The following is a 19071-nucleotide window of genomic DNA, read 5'->3' on the forward strand; positions in this document are numbered from 1 at the left end:
ATTACCTGATAGTCGGAGGGGTTTGTCCACGGGTGTGTTGACGCCAAGGTCTCACGGGTGCCGACGGCAGCTGTATGGACGACACAAGCTCAGCTGATATCCGGTAAGTGGCGACTTTTTAACCACAGTTTTCTCACGGAAACCTGCTGGTTGACATTTGGTAGGATCCATGTTGGCTTGACTGCCAACATGGATCAGCCTCTGATCCATAGTAAAGTTTCAGCTCCGGGAATTTTAAACAAGGAATCACAGTGTGTTTGTGTGGCTAAAGGCTAAAGCTTCCCAACTCCATCTTTCTACTGTGACTTCTCCAATATTAATTGGACAAATTGCAAAAGATTCAGCAACACATATCTCCAAAATACTCTGTAATAATGCCGTTAAAGCAGACGACTTTTACCTGTGTGTGCGTAGCGCACATACTTCTTAAAAACCCGTGACGTCCTGCGTACACGTCATCATTACACGACGTTTTCAAGACGAAACTCCCGGGAAATTTAAAATTGTAATTTAGTAAACTAAAAAAGCCGTATTGGCATGTGTTGCAATCTTAATATTTCATCATTGATATATAAACTATCAAACTGCGTGGTGGGTAGTAGTGGGTTTCAGTAGGCCTTTAAACCAGTGGTCCCCAACCACGGGGCCGTGGCCCGATTGGTACCGGGCCGCAGAAGAATTTTAAAGTAATTTTTATTTTAAAAAAAATACAAATAAATAAAATATATACATATATATTTTTATTATTAAATCAACATAAAAAACACAATAAACACTTACAATTAGTGCACAAACCACAAAAACCTCCCTTTTTCATGACAAAAAACGTCCCTTTTTCATGACAAAGAAAAAATAAAAAATAAAAAAAAAGGATTCGATCCCCTCCACCGCCCACCCCAGCCCCACCTCCGGGCCGCGGGACAAATTATTAAGCGTTGACCGGTCCGCTGCTTTAAACCATCATATCTGATTTGATGTAGTTCACACATTCTGCCAGCAAGGGGCGCCAATATTGTTATATTTGACTTAGTGAGTATTGTCCTGTTTTGCAGGTGCCGCTGTCGAGCACTTCCGCTTTCAGACACAGGAATTCGTAGGCAGCATGACGTCACTTATCCTGCCAGAGGCGAGTGTGTAGCTTTTCCCCCCACTTCTGTCCAGGAGGAATATTTAGCAGCTCACTTCTCAGGACCAGTCGTTTGGTTTCTGGGTTGTTGTTCGCGGACCTCAATCCCACACGGACGCAGAGTTCCCGTAGTATGAGACGTCGTGAACGGTTATTGCCGACGCTCGCCTGTTAAATGGAAGACACAGAAGGTGAGGAATTTGCCCAGACAGGATATATTGTCTTTGTGGTACAACGTTGTGTTTCGTGTTTAGCCGTGATTTTGAACAGACGCGATGTGTTTGTTTGCAGGAACGGACGAGTGTTACTGCGCGGGATGCGGAGCGATAGTCCAGGAGCAGTTCCACATGAAGGTCCTGCAGGACACCTGGCACAGCGCCTGCTTCCAGTAAGTCTCATCATGCACGATTTCTAACACAACCACCCGCCTTGCAATTCCGAGCTTTGTTGAGTGCGGTCCCCAATGTTTTCTTTTGTTTAGCACCGCTAGACACAATGCATGATTGGTCAACATGCAGCCATTCACTGTTTTGGCTTCCACTAGAACGGCCTTGTGGCTCATCCCAGAAGCGTCGGTGTTGTAGACTAAACATGAGTGGACTTGGATATGTAGACAAGGCATGAGCTGATTCTGTGATTCTGCTGTTAATCCCCCACGCTCAGTGGAGGATAACATTCTGTACTTGTGCAGCTGAAGAAGACTTCACTCAGGTTCTGGTCTACTGTTGACATACTTGCCAACTCTCCCGGATTTTCCGGGAGACACCCGAAATTCAGCGCCTCTCCCGAAAACTTCCCAGGACAAATTTTTCCTGACCCTCTTAAACAGGACAATACTGCCATTTACTGTACATAAAATAGAATGTAAATATATTCTACATTTGTTCTGAAGCCCACAGTAAAGAGACGTAACTTCATCATGTCGCCTGGTTATTTACTCCAACCCAATATATTACACCGTCAACGGGCAAAATTAAGAAATACGCTTGCAAGTTCCAGAACGATTGGAAACAAGAATTTCAGTTTATCCAGGAGAGTTCGGAGGAGAAGGGGTATTTTGCCTGTAAATTTTGTAGAACAGACTTCTCCATTGAACGCGGCGGCCAAACGGATATTCAGCCATGAACGGTCAGCGAAGCACAAAGCGTCCGCAGCGCAGCATCGTTCACAACCCAGTATTATGGCCCACCTCGCAAAATGAAGACCCGATAGTGTATCTCAGGGGTAGGGAACCTGTGGCTCTACAGCCAGATGTGGCTCTTTTGATGGCTGCACCTGGCTCTCAGATAAATCTTTGTTGACATTGCTTAACAAGATAAGTAATGACTAACTCCGCTGGTAATCACATTGTTAAAAATAACGTTCAAAATATAAAACATTCTGATGCATTTTAATCCATCCATCCGGTTTCCACCGCACCTGTTCAAGAAGTTGCATTAATGGTAAGAAGTATTTTATGTATTGTTGTTTAACTTCAAAATAACATTGTTATTAAAAAGAAAAAGAGACTTATCCTCTAAAAATGTTGGTCTTGCTTAAAAATGCACACATTTAGTTGTATTCAGTGTTGAAAAAAAATAAAAATAAATATATATATATATATGGCTCTCACGGAAAGACTTTTAAAAATATTTGGCTTGTATGGCTCGCTCAGCCAAAAAGGTTCCCGACCCCTGGTGTATCTTATGCTGAGACAAAGATGGCTATGCTGATAGCTGGAAGCAACATCCCGTTCTTATTTGCGGATGTCTACAACAAATCCGTGAAGGATATGTTCCCGGATTCGGAGATCGCTCGCCAATATGCAAATGGGAGAACAAAGGTTACTCAAATAGTGGAAGGTAAGTGTTGTTGTTTTTTTACCAACCAGCAAGCACAGTACAGTTAGTAGAATTGTGTTTTTATTACTGTGTATTTGATAGGTGCCGTCGGAAATTCAACTATTTCTTTTATTTATATACATGATAAATTCTATTTAGCTAGAAATTCCCTGAAAGTCAAGTATTTCATACATATACAGTATATATATATATATATATATGAAATACTCGAGTTGGTAAATTATACGCCACCCCTCTTAACCACGCCCCCCGCCCCAACCATGCCTCCGCCCCCCCCTCATCTCCTGAAATCAGGGGGTCTCAAGGTTGGCTATTATGACTGTTAAACAATGAAGCTGTGGTTAGTTTAGGTCAGTGTGCCGTAAGATACAGTCTGATGTGCCTTGATAGATTATCTAATTTTATCTATTTGGGTTAAAAATATTTTTTGCAAAACAGTGAATATAGTCTGAAAATGATGTGTTGTTGTTGAGCGTCGTTGCTGTCTCAAGCTCGGCAGAGTAACCGTGTAATACTCTTCCATAACAGTAGGTGGCAGCCGGTGGCTAATTGCTTTGTAGATGTCGAGGCAGTGTGCAGGTAAAAAGGTGTCTATTGCTTAAACCAAAAATAGACAAAAGGCGAGTGCCCCTAAGAAAAGGTAAATGGTAAATGGGTTGTTCTTGTATAGCCCTTTTTTACCCCTTTTTAAGGAGCCCAAAGCGCTTTGACAGTATTTCCACATTCGCCCATTCACACACGCATTCACACACTGACGGTGGGAGCTGCCATGCAAGGCGCTCACCAGGACCCATAAGGAGCAAGGGTGAAGTGTCTTGCCTAAGGACACAACGGACGTGACTAGGATGGTAGAAGGTGGGGATTGAACCAGTAACCCTCAGATTACTGGCACAGCCACTCTACCGACTTCGCCACACCGTGGAAGGGATGTAAGTTTAGAGAAGGCAATGCAGAACAAATCTAAAACTGAACTGGCTAGAAAGTAAACAAAAACAAAATGCTGGGCGACAGCTAAAACTTACTGTGGAGCAAAGACCGCGTCCACAGAGTACATCCGAACATGACATGACAATCAACAATGTCCCCACAAAAGTATAAAAACAACTGAAATAGTCTTGATTGCTAAAACAAAGCAGGTGTGGGGAATAGTGCTCAAAAGAAGACATGAAACCGCTACCGGAAAATACCAAAAGAAGAGAAAAAACACTAAAATAGGAGCGCAAGACAAGAACTAAAACACTACACTAGGGCTGGGCAATATATCGCGGGTTTATCTCGGTGCGGTTTAGAAAAATGACTATATCGTGATATTAGAGTATACGTCCTCACACAGTTGCTTTTAACTGCGGGCATTACACTACAGGCGTTTCTCACGCTTTGTCTCTCCTCAAAGAGACATAAAACAAGCGCACCTTCTTACGTACGTCACATCCTGACGCCCATGCAACGTCAAAACGCCCTCGCCAAGCAGAGAGGTAGCAACATGCGCAACGTTAGCAGTGCGAGTGGTAATGCAAGAGAGAGAAAGTGTGAATCTAGTAACAAATGAAGGAAGAATTCATTCCCAAGAAAAACAGCAGGGGGTCCATCGTCTGGCGGTGGTTTGGCTTCAAGTGGGAACATGTTCTACAAGTATGCGGCAAAAGCGTTGCTACAAAAAGTAGCAGCCCTGCTAATGTGTAGCACCATTTGAAAAGTCACCCGCTAGAGAATGAAGAGTGCTTGAAACTCTGCATGTCAACACCAACAAAATGCCTAAGAAACCATTTCCATATAAACACAGTTTGAAAAAAATAGTCATCAACAGTAGGAGATAACGTCCATAGTAACCTACCACACAGCGAAGAGCATACACTATTTGATTTCCTATTATGCAGCTAATTTTTATTTGACAGATTTTGAAATACCTTGTGTGACATCATGCACAAAAGTGCGCTTAATATGTTTTAAACTCTAGTAGTAGCGTTCTGTACAAAAAGTGCACTTTAATTTAGTGTTGTTTTGATATATAATCTTAGTGACACCATGCACAAGAGTGCACTAATAGTTTGTTGTAAAATGTCTCTGACAATCTTGCACCTTTGTTTTGGAATTTACATGAATTTTTGTGCCATTGCTTAATAACTGTTTAATAAATACAGTTTTGGTAAATTTACTTAGTTGTGATTTCCCTCGCTGCATGAACGTTTAAAATTAGCATATATTTATACAGCATGAACAAGAATGTTTTAATGTAGACAAATAGAATCATCATATTGGTGTGGTTATATGCATCAAGTGTTAATTCAAAGCTAAGGCAAAATATCGAGATACATGTCATGTATCGTAACATGGCCTAAAAATATTAACAAAAGACCATATCGCCCACGGGTGCACATACAGTACATTTGAGCAGAAAACATTTCCCGCTGATCAGATCGTCAGAAAGGGATGAATCTTGCTGGACAAATGGTTAAGAGAGGGATTAATTACTAACAATTAGAGATGGGAATCTTTGGCCAGTTCACAAATCGATTCTTGGGTTGACGATTCCATTCAGGATGATTCTCAATTCTATGTGATTATCGCAATATAATTTTTGGTGTAAAAAATATTATAAAACCGTTTCAGAACAAGTTAAAGGCTATGTGTCAAAGTCATTCGTGGAAAAAAGGACAACCAAAAAATTTATAAAAGCAAAAGTATCAATAAAAATAATAGTTGTTAAATGCTTTTTATCCATCAATTTACTCTTAAAAAATTATGAATTGATGTAGAATTAGAATAAAAAACATTGTAATCCGGGTGCAAATAGATTTTTTTTTGGAGCACCCCTAAAACGTAGGGAAGTTGAATCCTTTCCAGCAGTAATAGTGTTAAATGTTTTTAATCCAACAATTGAATCTTAAAAAAAAAAATGAATGGATGTAGAATCAGAATTAAAAAAAAAAAAATTCAATCTGGGTGTAAATAGATTTTTTTTTGGAGCACCCTAAAACATAGGGAAGTTGTATCCTTTCCAGACTGCAGGACCAGACAACATTTCAAGTAACATTTTAAACTCATTTTAGAAGCCGTCTAATGCAATAATAGTAGCTACAATTATAACTGTGGCGCTAGGCGATAAAACAATATGAACAATGTGAAATAACTTTTCTTTGATAGTAATAAGCGACTATTTCAATTAGTTAATATTAATTAGACTTAGACTTAAAGATTTAGACTTCCTTTTATTGTCATTCAAATTTGAACTTTACAGATAAGAACGACATTTCATTGCATTAGCTCATGATAGTGCAGGATAAAGGAGCAATAAGGTGCAGATATAAATAAATAGATTACTGTACAGATAAATATATTGCACTTTTGCATATGCATCCACGTTAATAGATGTATGTTACATTGTTTTTATATTCCAGCAAATTAATCCCTTTTTGGGGGGAATTGAGGGGTTTATTTTGATGCGTTCAAGAGTCTTATGGCCTTAGGGAAGAAGCCGTTACAGAACCTGGAGGTTCTGCTACTGAGGCTGTGGAACCTCTTTCTAGAGTCCAGCAGTGAAAAAAGTGCTTGGTGGGGGTGGGAGGAGTCTGAAGATTTTCTTAGACCTGTTCAGGCAGCGGCTTTTTGCGATCACCTGCATAGGAGGAAGAGGTGTCCTGATGATCTTTTCCACCGTCCTCACCACTCTCTGCAGAGACTTCCAGTCTGAGGCACTGCAGGCTCCAGTCCGGACAGAGAAGCAGTTGGTCAGTAAGCTCTCTATAGTGCCTCCGTAGAATGTGGTGAGAATGGGGGGAGGGATCTGTGCTCTTTTCGTCCGACTCAAAAAGGGCATGCGCTGCTGAGCTCTTTTTACAAGAGCTCAGTTATCTGCACCCCCAGGAGCTTGGTGCTGCTTACCATCTCCACCGCTGTGCCATTGATGAAGAGTTAATTGATCCATGTTTTAAAAGACGTAAGGCTATCCTGCTAAAGATGACTGCAGCAACATCAACACTACGCTCCAAAGTCAGATACTGTACATGAAGCCTGTTATCTGAACGTTTTTAAGTAGGTCTTTAATGTTCAATCCCTGAGAAAAAAATACAAATTTCCATCAAAAATAACCCTTTTTATGTCATTACATCTCACTTACTAGCAATGTAACATTTAAACATGAAACAAATAATGATCTCATTTATACCATGATACATATCATTATCAACTGATGTATTAAAAGATAATTGTGAAATGATAATTTTCCTTATTGCCCAGCTCTAAATACCAGTAAAACTCTCCCAACAACTTCAGTGATGATGCATCACGTATCTACCATTCCAACTGTCACACAAGTGTAATAACATGAACTATATAAACCTCTTTGCCTTTGATAACAAGTCCCAATACAGTGGTTGGTTAGAATATACGTTGTAAACTTCTTGTTCAACATCCAATCTTTTGAATCGCCATTGAGATATGTTTTCAATGTAAGTTTGCTTGCATCTCCTCCTACTCTTTGCACATTATTTTAATCTTGCGTGTTGAAGATCAGTGTTTCCCACAGAACGTCACAGCATTTGTGGCGGCAATGTGGTTTTGGGTGTGACCAGGGGCTGTATCAAGATGGCGCCATCATATAATTGGCATGATTAACTATGAGGCAAGCATTTTTTTTAAAAGGCTAAAAAATGTAATTTATATTTTTAAAAACAAATGTGTTCTATTATTAATATCAACATATATTATACCTGTTTAGCTTTGTTTTCGATTATTTCTACAATGTATCACAGGCCGGACTTTGTACACCCCTGGTTTATTTACATATATTATTCTGCCCTCCCTGAATGTTGGAGTTTAGTTTTGCAGATAATTAAACAGTCATTCAAAGTAGGGATCAAAAAAATGTTCAACTTGAGGTTGTTTATTGATAGTCTCCACAATGAAGTTACTGTAAAACTAAGCACACAAGGGAAAAGTATATTATTATGCATAATCATGGAGTGCACATACTGTACATTTCCAGTGCATCCCGAAAGTTTTGACAGCGCTTCACTTTTTCCACATTTTGTTACGTTTCAGCCTTATCGCAAAATTAAATATTTTTCCGGCCACAAAATTGTACACACAATTTCTGTCCACAAATTTCTACACACAATACCACATAATGACAATATAGTGCTTGACAATTAATCGCATTTAGATTTTGATTATGAAAGGCTCCTCTCTGAGCTGCTACCTTACCGTGGTAGAGGAGTTTGCGTGTCCCAATGATCCTAGGAGCTATGTTGTCTGGGGGCTTTCATGCCCCCTGGTAGGGTCTCCCAAGACAAACAGGTCCTAGGTGAGTGATCAGACAAAGAGCAGCTCAAAGACTTCTATGGAATTACAACAAAATGAACTCAGATTTCCCTTGCACGGACGCGGGTCACCGGGGCCCCGCTCTGGAGCCAGGCCCGGAGTTGGGGCACGATGGCGAGCGCCTGGTGGCCGGGCCTGTCCCTGGGGCCCGGCCGGGCACAGCCCGAAGAGGCAACGTGGGTCATCCCTCCAATGGGCTCACCACTCATGGGAGGGGCCATAGAGGTCGGGTGCATTGTGAGCTGGGCGGCAGCCGAAGGCAGGGGACTTGGCGGTCCGATCCTCGGCTAGAGAAGCTAGCTCTTGGGACGTGGAACGTCACCTCACTGGGGGGAAAGGAGCCTGAGCTAGTCCGCGAGGTAGAGAAGTTCCGGCTGGATATAGTCGGACTCACCTCGACGCACAGCAAGGGCTCTGGAACCAGTTCTCTCGAGAGGGACTGTACCCTCTTCCACTCTGACGTTCAAAGGCTGCACGTTTGAGTTCAACCCAGTGGACGAGAGGGTAGCCTCCCTTCGCCTTCGGGTGGGGGGACGGGTCCTGACTGTTGTTTGTGCTTACGCACCAAACAGCAGTTCAGAATACCCACCCTTTTTGGGTACACTCGAGGGAGTACTGGAAAGTGCTCCCCCGGGTGATTCCCTTGTCCTACTGGGGGACTTCAACGCTCATGTTGGCAACGACAGTGAAACCTGGAGAGGCGTGATTGAGAAGAATGGCTGCCCGGATCTGAACCCGAGTGGTGTTTTGTTATTGGACTTTTGTGCTCGTCACGGATTGTCCAACACAAACACCATGTTCAAACATAAGGGTGTCCATATGTGCACTTGGCACCAGGACACCCTAGGCCGCAGTTCCATGATCGACTTTGTAGTTGTGTCATCGGATTTGTGGCCTCATGTTCTGGACACTCGGGTGAAGAGAGGGGCGGAGCTTTCTTCCGATCACCACCTGGTGGTGAGTTGGCTGCGATGGTGGGGGAGGATGCCGGACAGACATGGCAGGCCCAAGCGCATTGTGAGGGTCTGCTGGGAACGTCTGGCAGAGTCTCCTGTCAGAGAGAGTTTCAATTCACACCTCCGGGAGAACTTTGAACATGTCACGAGGGAGGTGCGGGACATTGAGTCCGAGTGGACCATGTTCCGAACCTCTATTGTAGAGGCGGCCGATTGGAGCTGTGGCCGCAAGGTAGTTGGTGCCTGTCGGGGCAGTAATCTTAGAACCTGTTGGTGGACACCAGCGGTGAGGGATGCCGTCAAGCTGAAGAAGGAGTCCTATCGAGTTCTTTTGGCTCATAGGACTCCGGAGGCAGTGGACAGGTACCGACGGGTCAGGCAGTGTGCAGCTTCAGCGGTCGCGGAGGCAAAAACTCGGACATGGGAGGAGTTCGGGGAAGCCATTGAAAACGACTTCCGGATGGATTCGAAGCGATTCTGGACCACCATACGCCGCCTCAGGAATGGGAGTTTGCCCAACCAGTCGCTTTGTGGACTTGGAGAAGGCATTCGACCGTGTCCCTCGGGAAGTCCTGTGGGGAGTGCTCAGAGAGTATGGGGTACCGGACTGTCTTATTGTGGCAGTCCGCTCCCTGTATGACCAGTGTCAGAGCTTGGTCCGCATTGCTGGCAGTAAGTCGGACACGTTTCCAGTGAGGGTTGGACTCCGCCAAGGCTGTCCTTTGTCACCGATTCTGTTCATAACTTTTATGGACAGAATTTCTAGGCGCAGCCAAGGCGTTGAGGGGTTCCGGTTTGGTGGCCACGGGATTAGGTCTCTGCTTTTTGCAGATGATGTAGTCCTGATGGCTTCATCTGGCCGGGATCTTCAGCTCTCGCTGGATCGGTTCGCAGCCGAGTGTGAAGCAACCGGAATGAGAATCAGCACCTCCAAGTCCGAGTCCATGGTTCTCGCCCGGAAAAGGGTGGAGTGCCATTGGGGGGAAGACCCTGCCCCAAGTGGAGGAGTTCAAGTACCTAGGAGTCTTGTTCACGAGTGAGGGAAGAGTGGATCGTAAGATCGACAGGCGGATCGGTGCGGCGTCTTCAGTAATGCGGACGTTGTATCGATCCATTGTGGTGAAGAAGGAGCTGAGCCGGAAGGCAAAGCTCTCAATTTACCGGTCGATCTACGTTCCCATCCTCACCTATGGTCATGAGCTTTGGGTCATGACCGAAAGGATAAGTTCGCGGGTACAAGCGGCCGAAATGAGTTTCCTCCGCCGGGTGGCGGGGCTCTCCCTGAGAGATAGGGTGAGAAGCTCTGCCATCCGGGAGGAACTCAAAGTAAAGCCGCTGCTCCTTCACATCGAGAGGAGCCAGATGAGGTGGTTCGGGCATCTGGTCAGGATGCCACCCGAACGCCTCCCTAGGGAGGTGTTTAGGGCACGTCCAGCTGGTAGGAGGCCACGAGGAAGACCCAGGACACGTCGGGAAGACTATGTCTCCCGGCTGGCCTGGGAATGCCTCGGGATCCCCCGGGAAGAGCTAGACGAAGTGGCTGGAGAGAGGGAAGTCTGGGCTTCCCTGCTCAGGCTGCTGCCCCGCGACCCGACCTCGGATAAGCGGAAGATGATGGATGGATGGATGGAGATTTTGATTATGCTTTCTCACGATCATGAAAATACAAAAATCTGAAAAAAACTAATATTGAGTTGCACAACGTGCATGCAAATTACTGAGCTTTTGACGGTAGAACAGACGAGCAGCAAATGAGTGGAAAAAAAGACGGGGTCCTACTTAAAGTTTGGGATGTCACGTGTGTTACTTTTTATTTGACACAGCGCTTTTACGCCCAATCAATAATCACAAAGCTCAATAGTTACATAAATGGCCAACAAAATGGAATCCGCTGTTGAACGCAGAATATCGTGAAAATTCACATAATTGTAAAATAAATGTTGTCATTTGTTTGGGAAAATAATGTCCTGTACTGCTCATTCATCCCCGAAACACTCAATACGGTCCCTTGAAACAGAGACTAACCTACAAAGCGAAGGGTTGCAAGAACAGTCCATACACCTACAACACATTTCATCTGCTTGTGTTGTTCTAAACGACATCATGTGAAGTGAAGTGAATTATATTTACATAGCGCTTTTCTTTAGTGACTCAAAGCGCTTTACATAGTGAAACCCAATATCTAAGTTACATTTAAACCAGTGGGTGGCACTGGGAGCAGGTGGGTAAAGTGTCTTGCTCAAGGACACAACGGCAGTGACTAGGATGGCGGAAGCGGAGATTGACCCTGGAACCCTAAGTTGCTGGCACGGCCGCTCTACCAACCGAGCTTTACCGCCCCAATCATGGATGTAACAATTCACAAACAAGGCAGCAGTAGCAACTTGGGAGGAACTCTCTTTTTATAAAGCCTGAAGCACACCTCCCCTTTCACAATAATAGTCCAGTGCACCACATCCGGTCTGACTGCGCTAGCAAAATAAAGGTTTCAAAAAAGTACCTTTACACATGCATCATGTAATTAAAGCATGTGTTGATACATGTCCACAGTTATTATGCTTTGACTTAAAATACTGCTCAAAATTGTCCAAAGATGTATCGCACCAATAAGATTGAGGATTTTTGCATTTGCTGTAAATAATATACATTTTATTCAACTTAATTGGCACAAAAAGTACACACGCCATGGTGGTAAAATAAATGTAAAGGGTTAAAATGGAATTAAAAACAATAAAAACAGGGAAAACTGAATGTCTTAGTTTTTTTTATATTGCTATTGCTATTTAAATGTATTGTACTTGTTGTGGTCTATTTGTTACTAATGCATATCTGTTTGTTTTTTTACTGTATTTAAAGTTGTTTTGGTGGTACAATAAATATATATGTTTTTAAATTAATGAATAATCGTATTATTAATCGTGTTTGTTATATGAATTAGAATAGTTGTGATTATTATTTTTTCCATAATTGCCCAGCCCTATGACAATGTGAAATGTGTATATATATTTTTGCAAATTTAGTTTAAAAAAAAAAAAATATATATATATATATATATTTTTTTATTTTTGATGCACCTTTGGCAGCAATTACAGCCTTAAGTATTTTTTAATTTGATGCCACAAGCTTGGCACACGTATTTCTGGTCAGTTTTGCCCATTCCTCTTTGCAGAGTCCAGGTTCTTGTAGTGCTGTATCACTCAACATTGGTGATCCCATTCACTACTCCTGTTGCTTCATTGCTTACGTCCACCTTCATGATGTCATTTTGTCTGCAATTATGCTATTTTTAAACTACTGGATAAGATGTATGCATCACTTATCTACAAGGTTTAATGCTATATATTTGTTTACAATGGTTGAAATGGCCCTTTAGTGACAGTATTTACTCTCTTATCATAGGTCTTTAAGCTAATGAGTTTTACATTGTGAGGTATTCCACTCGCAGAAAACAGTCTGTGTGCTCCCTGTCTACGTTCTGCCCTCCGATTACCTCCACCTCATATAACATTCTTACAAGCTGATGTCACTTTTGTTCCAGTCAACCTGGCAGTGCTGAGGTCTATACGTACGCAGTAACCCTCCCGCGCTGTCTGCATTCCAAAACAGCAACTCAGAGATGTGAGTCGGCTGTCTCAGACGTCGGCTGCGCAAAACCTTTTGTGTTTTGTTTTCTCTAAAGGAAGTTTGGCTGTTCTTTTGGTTTTCACTGGCATTTTTTGGAATTGGTGTGGACAACTTCCTGTTCCACAGTTTCTGATTTAGCCTCTTAAGCAAGTTATTCCTCAAAGGAGGTCCCCATTATGGCAGTCACAGTGTGGGCTTTGTGTTCAGTGTCAGAAGAAGACATTTCACTTGCAATGTGCAAAAAATGTTCTGCAGATATTACACTGGTGGGGAAAAGAAAAGCTTCAACACAACAAATCTGATAAGGCACCTTTAAATTCACCATCGTGAAGATTTATGGAAGCAGTACAAAGCTGCCTGTGCTGCTAAGCTGAGCCCTTGCTTTAATAGCGGCGACCGCAGCAAATTTAACGCCACATGATCATTGACAAAGCTTTAATAAGACACAACACTTTGACAGAAAAAAAATAAGGGAAAAAGCAATTGACGGCCGTATTGTGACCTTTCGTTAATAGCGGCAACCGCAGCAAAATTAACGCCACATGATCGATGACAAAGCTTTAATAAGACACAACAGTTTGGGAGAAAAGAAATTAAGGAAAAAGCAATTGACGTCAAAATAAGTAATTGTTTGTTTAACCTTATGATTCATCTGGAGGCACATGCTTTATTTTTTTAGTTACCTTTTATGATTTGTTAGTGGTATAATTGCACTTTTTAACTCTGATTTCTACAATTGGTTATTGCCTTTCTAAGGGGCAGGCACTTATTGCACAAATTTGTTATTGTCAGGAAAAAATATTTTATTTATTTTAGTCAATCAACAGGAGGTGTGACTCAACTTTTTAAATGTTGCTAACTGCAAAGCAAAATGTTATTGGCTTAGTTCTATTAACTTCATTTATATGTATGTTGTGTTGGTGAGTTTTTTTGTTTCATTTTATGAAATCATATTCAGAATTCATATTTCATTCGCCTGAAATATCAATAAATTCCATCTTATTTTTACTCAGCGCAATGATTCTAATTGTTTGCATAGATCAAAATTATTGTGGGAAGTGTATTTGTACTGAGGTTGTAGTTAATTAGGTAGAAAAATATAAGTTGACATTATCCTATTATCTACAATAGATGTATATATTATTTGGTATAGTGTTTACATTTTGGGCACAAGTGTGAACTGTTGAATTATTTTTTTTCTCACAAAAACGTGTGTAAATATATACAAATATATATCGGTTATCGGTATCGATTCAAATTTATATTATTGTGCAACCTTACCCAAAACGCTTGATACAGTCATACAGTTTAAAGACACTTACCGAATACTAAGTAAATGTTACGTTGTAATGTTATGTCATTTTATGTTATGTCATTGTTGCAGCATTTGGCAAATAGAAAAAAATAATTGGTAATCCTAACTAAACTAAGACAGGAGAGGTTTAGTCTTATTTAATTTCAGACAGTGAGAAAAACAGGTTCTTTTTTAATTGTAAATGCAGGGTTAAACCTATCTTGCAGTAAACGAGGAAAAGGGTCAGCATTACTTTGCTGCAACCAGCAGGGGTGCTGTTCATTCAGTCTTTACCAGTTAGTGCTCTAATAATATTTTTACACTTTTATATCTATCAATTCATATTTTTCATAGTTGTTTTGTGCTTCTTCCACTTTTTGATGCTGTCTCTTTATACATATGTATTTCTCGCTGTGGTGCTGAAGCTGAAAAAGAACTTGTCAATTTATTTTTTCAACTGATTTTACGACATCAAAGTTCATTTTTTCAACTGATTTTACGATATCAAAGTTCACTTGGTGCATGAATTCTATGTACTAGGCCGAAGCAAAATAAACATGCAGGGGTTTCCTGTGATATGAATGGAAACATAATTCCATCACTCATTAAACTATTAGAGAAAAGTTTTAGCAGACAACATTTGAAACAGTCCCACTCCCTGAGATAAGGACCGCATGAAAAGGTGAAACGCTCCCTCCCGAAGACGTCAAGGCCACAACTAAAGGTCGTGCTACCTCCACACCATGCTCCAAACAAAAGAATATACTCCAGCCAGGAATGTGGCTTCAAGGAAATCAGGAATGTTTACTTTGCAGTGTTTGTGCAGGCCGGACCATGACATTGTTCATTATAGAACCACCTGAGTTTGTTTTGAACGTCCCTCTGGTTATAATTATGGAGACAAGGACCTTTTCATGGCTCTATCCTCGTGTTGTAAAACACCAACGTAATGGATAATAATTAGCAGGATTACACAATAACTATCATGAAAGGTCTCACCAATTGTGGTTGTGAAATGTCTCAAGAAAAACAACATCAGTTTGAATCTTAGCTGATCATAAATTATTTTGAACAATGTGTTCTTCCCAACTTGAAAGGCTTGTTAAAATCCGGCACCCCAAGGTCTCGAACTTTCATCACTACCAGAGCTACTTTGACAAATGTAAACTGTTTGTGTTTTATTGATCTGACCGGCAACATTTGAGCAGTACTTTGTTTACAAAGCAGATCTCCACTCAAACAGTGCTGTCATTATATTTGTTATTTTTTTCGTAATTTGTCATTAAATAAATTCATAATGTCTTTTATGGACAGTTAAAAAAGAGTTGACCGTTTGGTTAGCTAATTAGAATGTGGTGGCCTCGAACCTAATGAAAAAGGTAAAGTAATGCACTGCAGAGTCCTAGTCGTCAAAGTTCCTCCACAGTGTTTTATTTACTTCAAAATCACTAAACAATTTACAAATTACAGATCTGTTTCTTTACTGCCACACTTTTTTAAGTAATTGAAAAATTATTCAACCACAGATTGGACCAATTCATGAATAAAAATGAAACACTCACATAGAATAAATATGCTTCCGTCAGTCTACCCTAGGGCAGCTGTGGCTACAAATATACTGTAGCTTACTACCACCTAAGTGTGAATGTGCAGTGAATGAATGATGAGTTCTCACTTCTCTGTGTGCGCTTTGAGTTATTATTATTATTACTATGGATTCCGAGCTAACATTTCAACATTGATTGTATGAATCAAGATAACAGAGGAAATTACCAATACAATAGCTGATAGACAGTGTGCAGCAGCAATATTTATGGATTTAACAAAAGTATTTGACACAATTAATCATAATATTCTAATCAACAAAGTAGAAAGATATGGCATCAGAAGATTGGTCTTGAACTGGATAAAAAGCTACTTAACTAACAGGAAGCAATTTGTGACGTTAGATTAACATACATCAACAGAGCTAAAAGTATCCTGTGGTGTACCCCAGGGATCAATACTGGTACCAAAAATGTTTAATCTCTATATAAACAATATTTGTAAAGTAAGATAATACCTAAATTTAGTATTACTTGCAGACAACCTAACTGCTTTTTGTTCCGGAGAAAACACACAAAAGCTAATACAAATGATAACAGCATAAATGAACGAATTAAAAAGATGGTTCGAAAAAAACATCTGAATCTTAATTTGAATCTCAGTAAAACTAAAATAATGCTATCCAGTAACAGTAGATGAGAAAGTCAAACACAAATATACAAATATATGGAATAGACATTTAAAGAGTAAAATAAATATTTTTTTTGAGTAATAATGGATTATAGAACAAACGGGAAATCTCATACAAAAATATACAACATAAAGTAGCAAGAAATATTTCACTAATGAACAAAGCAAAGTATGTACTGGACAAAAAAAACAATCCTTGTTCTTTACTGCTTGCGAGTGTTACTTTATCTGAGTTATTGGGCAGAAATATGGGAAAACCACTACAAAAGTAGATCTCATTCACTCATTCTGTTACACAAAAGGTCAGTTAGAATAATACATAATGTTGGCTAAACCTATAAACACTTTATTTATCAAACCCAAAAGAGTAAAATTCAAGGACTTGGTGCATTTGCAAACAGCTAAAATTATGCACAAAGAAAACAATAACCTGCCCCCCAAGAATGTACAACAATTCTTCTCAACAAAAGAGGAAAAATATAACCTTAGAGAAAAATCTTAAAAAACACTTAAAACCTTTAGTATATCAGTATGTGGAATTCAATTGTGGTTCGTGGTACCAGAATACATTGATTTAAACAGTTAAAGTTACATGTATTAGACGTTGTTTTGAAGTCAAAAGGGGTAGGATTAAATAAGACTTGCTTCTTCCTACTTTTTTTCCGACATGTTGTAATGAGAAATGGAAATATGTCAAATGTGATGTAACAAGCTGACAATGTATATATGTTCGAAATAAACAAAAACTAATCCTCGCCACCAAGTATCATCCTTGTAGGACGAGTAATAGCTGCACATGCTTCACTACACACTGCAGGAGGATACAATAGCTCAGTGGTTCTCAACCTTTTTTCAGTGATGTACCCCCTGTGAACAATTTTTTAATTCAAGTACCCCCTAATCAGAGCAAAGCATTTTTGGTTGAAAAAAATAGATAAAGAAGTAAAATACAGCACTATGTCATCAGTTTTTGATTTATTAAATTGTATAGCAGTGCAAAATATTGCTCATTTGTAGTGGTCTTTCTTGAACTATCTGGGAAAAAAAGATATAAACATAACTAAAAACTTGTTGAAAAATTAACAAGTGATTCAATTATAAATAAAGATTTCTACACATAGAAGTAATCATCAACTTAAAGTGCCCTCTTTGGGGATTCTACTAGAGATCCATCTGGATTCATGAACTTAATTCTAAACATTTCTTCACAAAAAAAGAAATCTTTATGGAACATGTCCACAAAAAATCTAGCTGTCAACACTGAATATTGTATTGTTGCATTTCTTTTCACAGTTTATGAACTTACATTCATATTTTGTTGTATTATTATTAAATAAATATATTTATAAAGGATTTTTGAATTGTTGCTATTTTTAGAATATTTTTTAAATAATCTCATGTACCCCTTGGCAAACCTTCAAGTATCCCCAGGGGTACGCGTACCCCCATTTGTGAACCACTGCAATAGCTAACCGCTATTTGTAAGCTTGCGCTCCTGAATGTAAACAAATGGGGGAATCCATACAAAAAATGACTATAACAATACCAAGGTCTAAAGATGTACTTAGCCATTACTACAATGATTACATCAGTGTTTTTTATTATCACATAATCTACACAGAAGAACTTTAATTATGACCAAGTGCTTTTTACGTTTTAACAGAGGTGTAGATAGAACATGTTAAAACAGAAAGTAAGCAGATATTAACCTTAAATGAACAAGTAGATTAATAATCCATCCATCTATTTTCTAATGCTCGTCCCTCATAATTTGGACAAAATAATCGGAAATGACACAATATCAATCAATCAATCAATGTTTACTTATATAGCCCTAAATCACTAGTGTCTCAAAGGGCTGCAATATGTTACTGCATACGTCAGGATTCAAATTAAGAGCCTTTGAAGCCCGTTTGCCCACTTGCTACTAAAAGACAAGTTGTCCAGTATGTTCACGGTTATTTAATGCAATTTTATTTCAGTGTTCTAAAATTGTTCTTTGAGTGCAATAAGAAACATATGTTTATTGTATCATAAGATTTTTGTTCAAATAGAGCCAACAGTGACTTTTTATGTGGTCTTCTTTATTTTGAAAAATATCGAAATACATTGTTGGTACAAGTGCCAATACCAGCGTCCATACTTCTGATTTAGTTCCAATAGATATCTGCTCTACTCGCCCACCCTGCGCAGGGTATCATGGGAGATTTAGTTTACTTCTCAGACCGGAGTACTCCAGGTTCTTGTTTGATACCGTCGCATGCAACGGTGTTATTGTGAAAAGTTTGAAGCGACATTACCTCGGTATTTACAATACCGTTACGTCCAAGTAAATGAAAATAGAAGTTAAAAGTCCGTGTTTTTAATAAACACAATGTCTTGAAGTAAACCTCAGATTTTTTTTAATTCTGTGACAAAGCTCCAACTCTATTATTAATGACACGAGTCTTAACATAAGAAAAACACAAACGCTGTCCAGGCTTGCCCATAAAGAGCCACTGCGATCAAAGTAGTACTTTGATAGAGGCAATCGCAAATTCACATGCAATTCAGCATCATTGCTTTTCCTCTTGACTTTCAAAATTAATCCGACTGATCACACAGGCCTTCTGTGGATTCTTACGATTTGTTGCAGCACAAAAGGAGCAGATTTTTTCTCCCACATTATTTGTCATA

At 40.0% G+C, this 19071-nt stretch overlaps 1 protein-coding gene across 2 annotated transcripts in view; it reads left to right on the plus strand.

Annotated features, from left to right (window-relative positions):
• Positions 1-1068: 1068 nt before the first annotated feature.
• The window catches only part of limk2 (LIM domain kinase 2), a 54249-nt gene continuing 36246 nt past the window's right edge, over positions 1069-19071 (plus strand). The window contains exons 1-2 of one of the 2 annotated variants that reach the window (XM_061906565.1): positions 1069-1317; positions 1418-1514. In XM_061906565.1, coding sequence (XP_061762549.1) covers positions 1302-1317; positions 1418-1514 — 113 coding nt within the window. In that variant the 5' untranslated portion in view covers positions 1069-1301. Of the gene's footprint in view, positions 1318-1417; positions 1515-12780; positions 12861-19071 lie in introns of those variants that run through there. The other variant, XM_061906566.1, reaches the window with a different exon arrangement.

This window comes from Nerophis ophidion, linkage group LG07 (genome assembly GCF_033978795.1).
Source record: "Nerophis ophidion isolate RoL-2023_Sa linkage group LG07, RoL_Noph_v1.0, whole genome shotgun sequence".
NCBI classification, from domain to species: domain Eukaryota; kingdom Metazoa; phylum Chordata; class Actinopteri; order Syngnathiformes; family Syngnathidae; genus Nerophis; species Nerophis ophidion.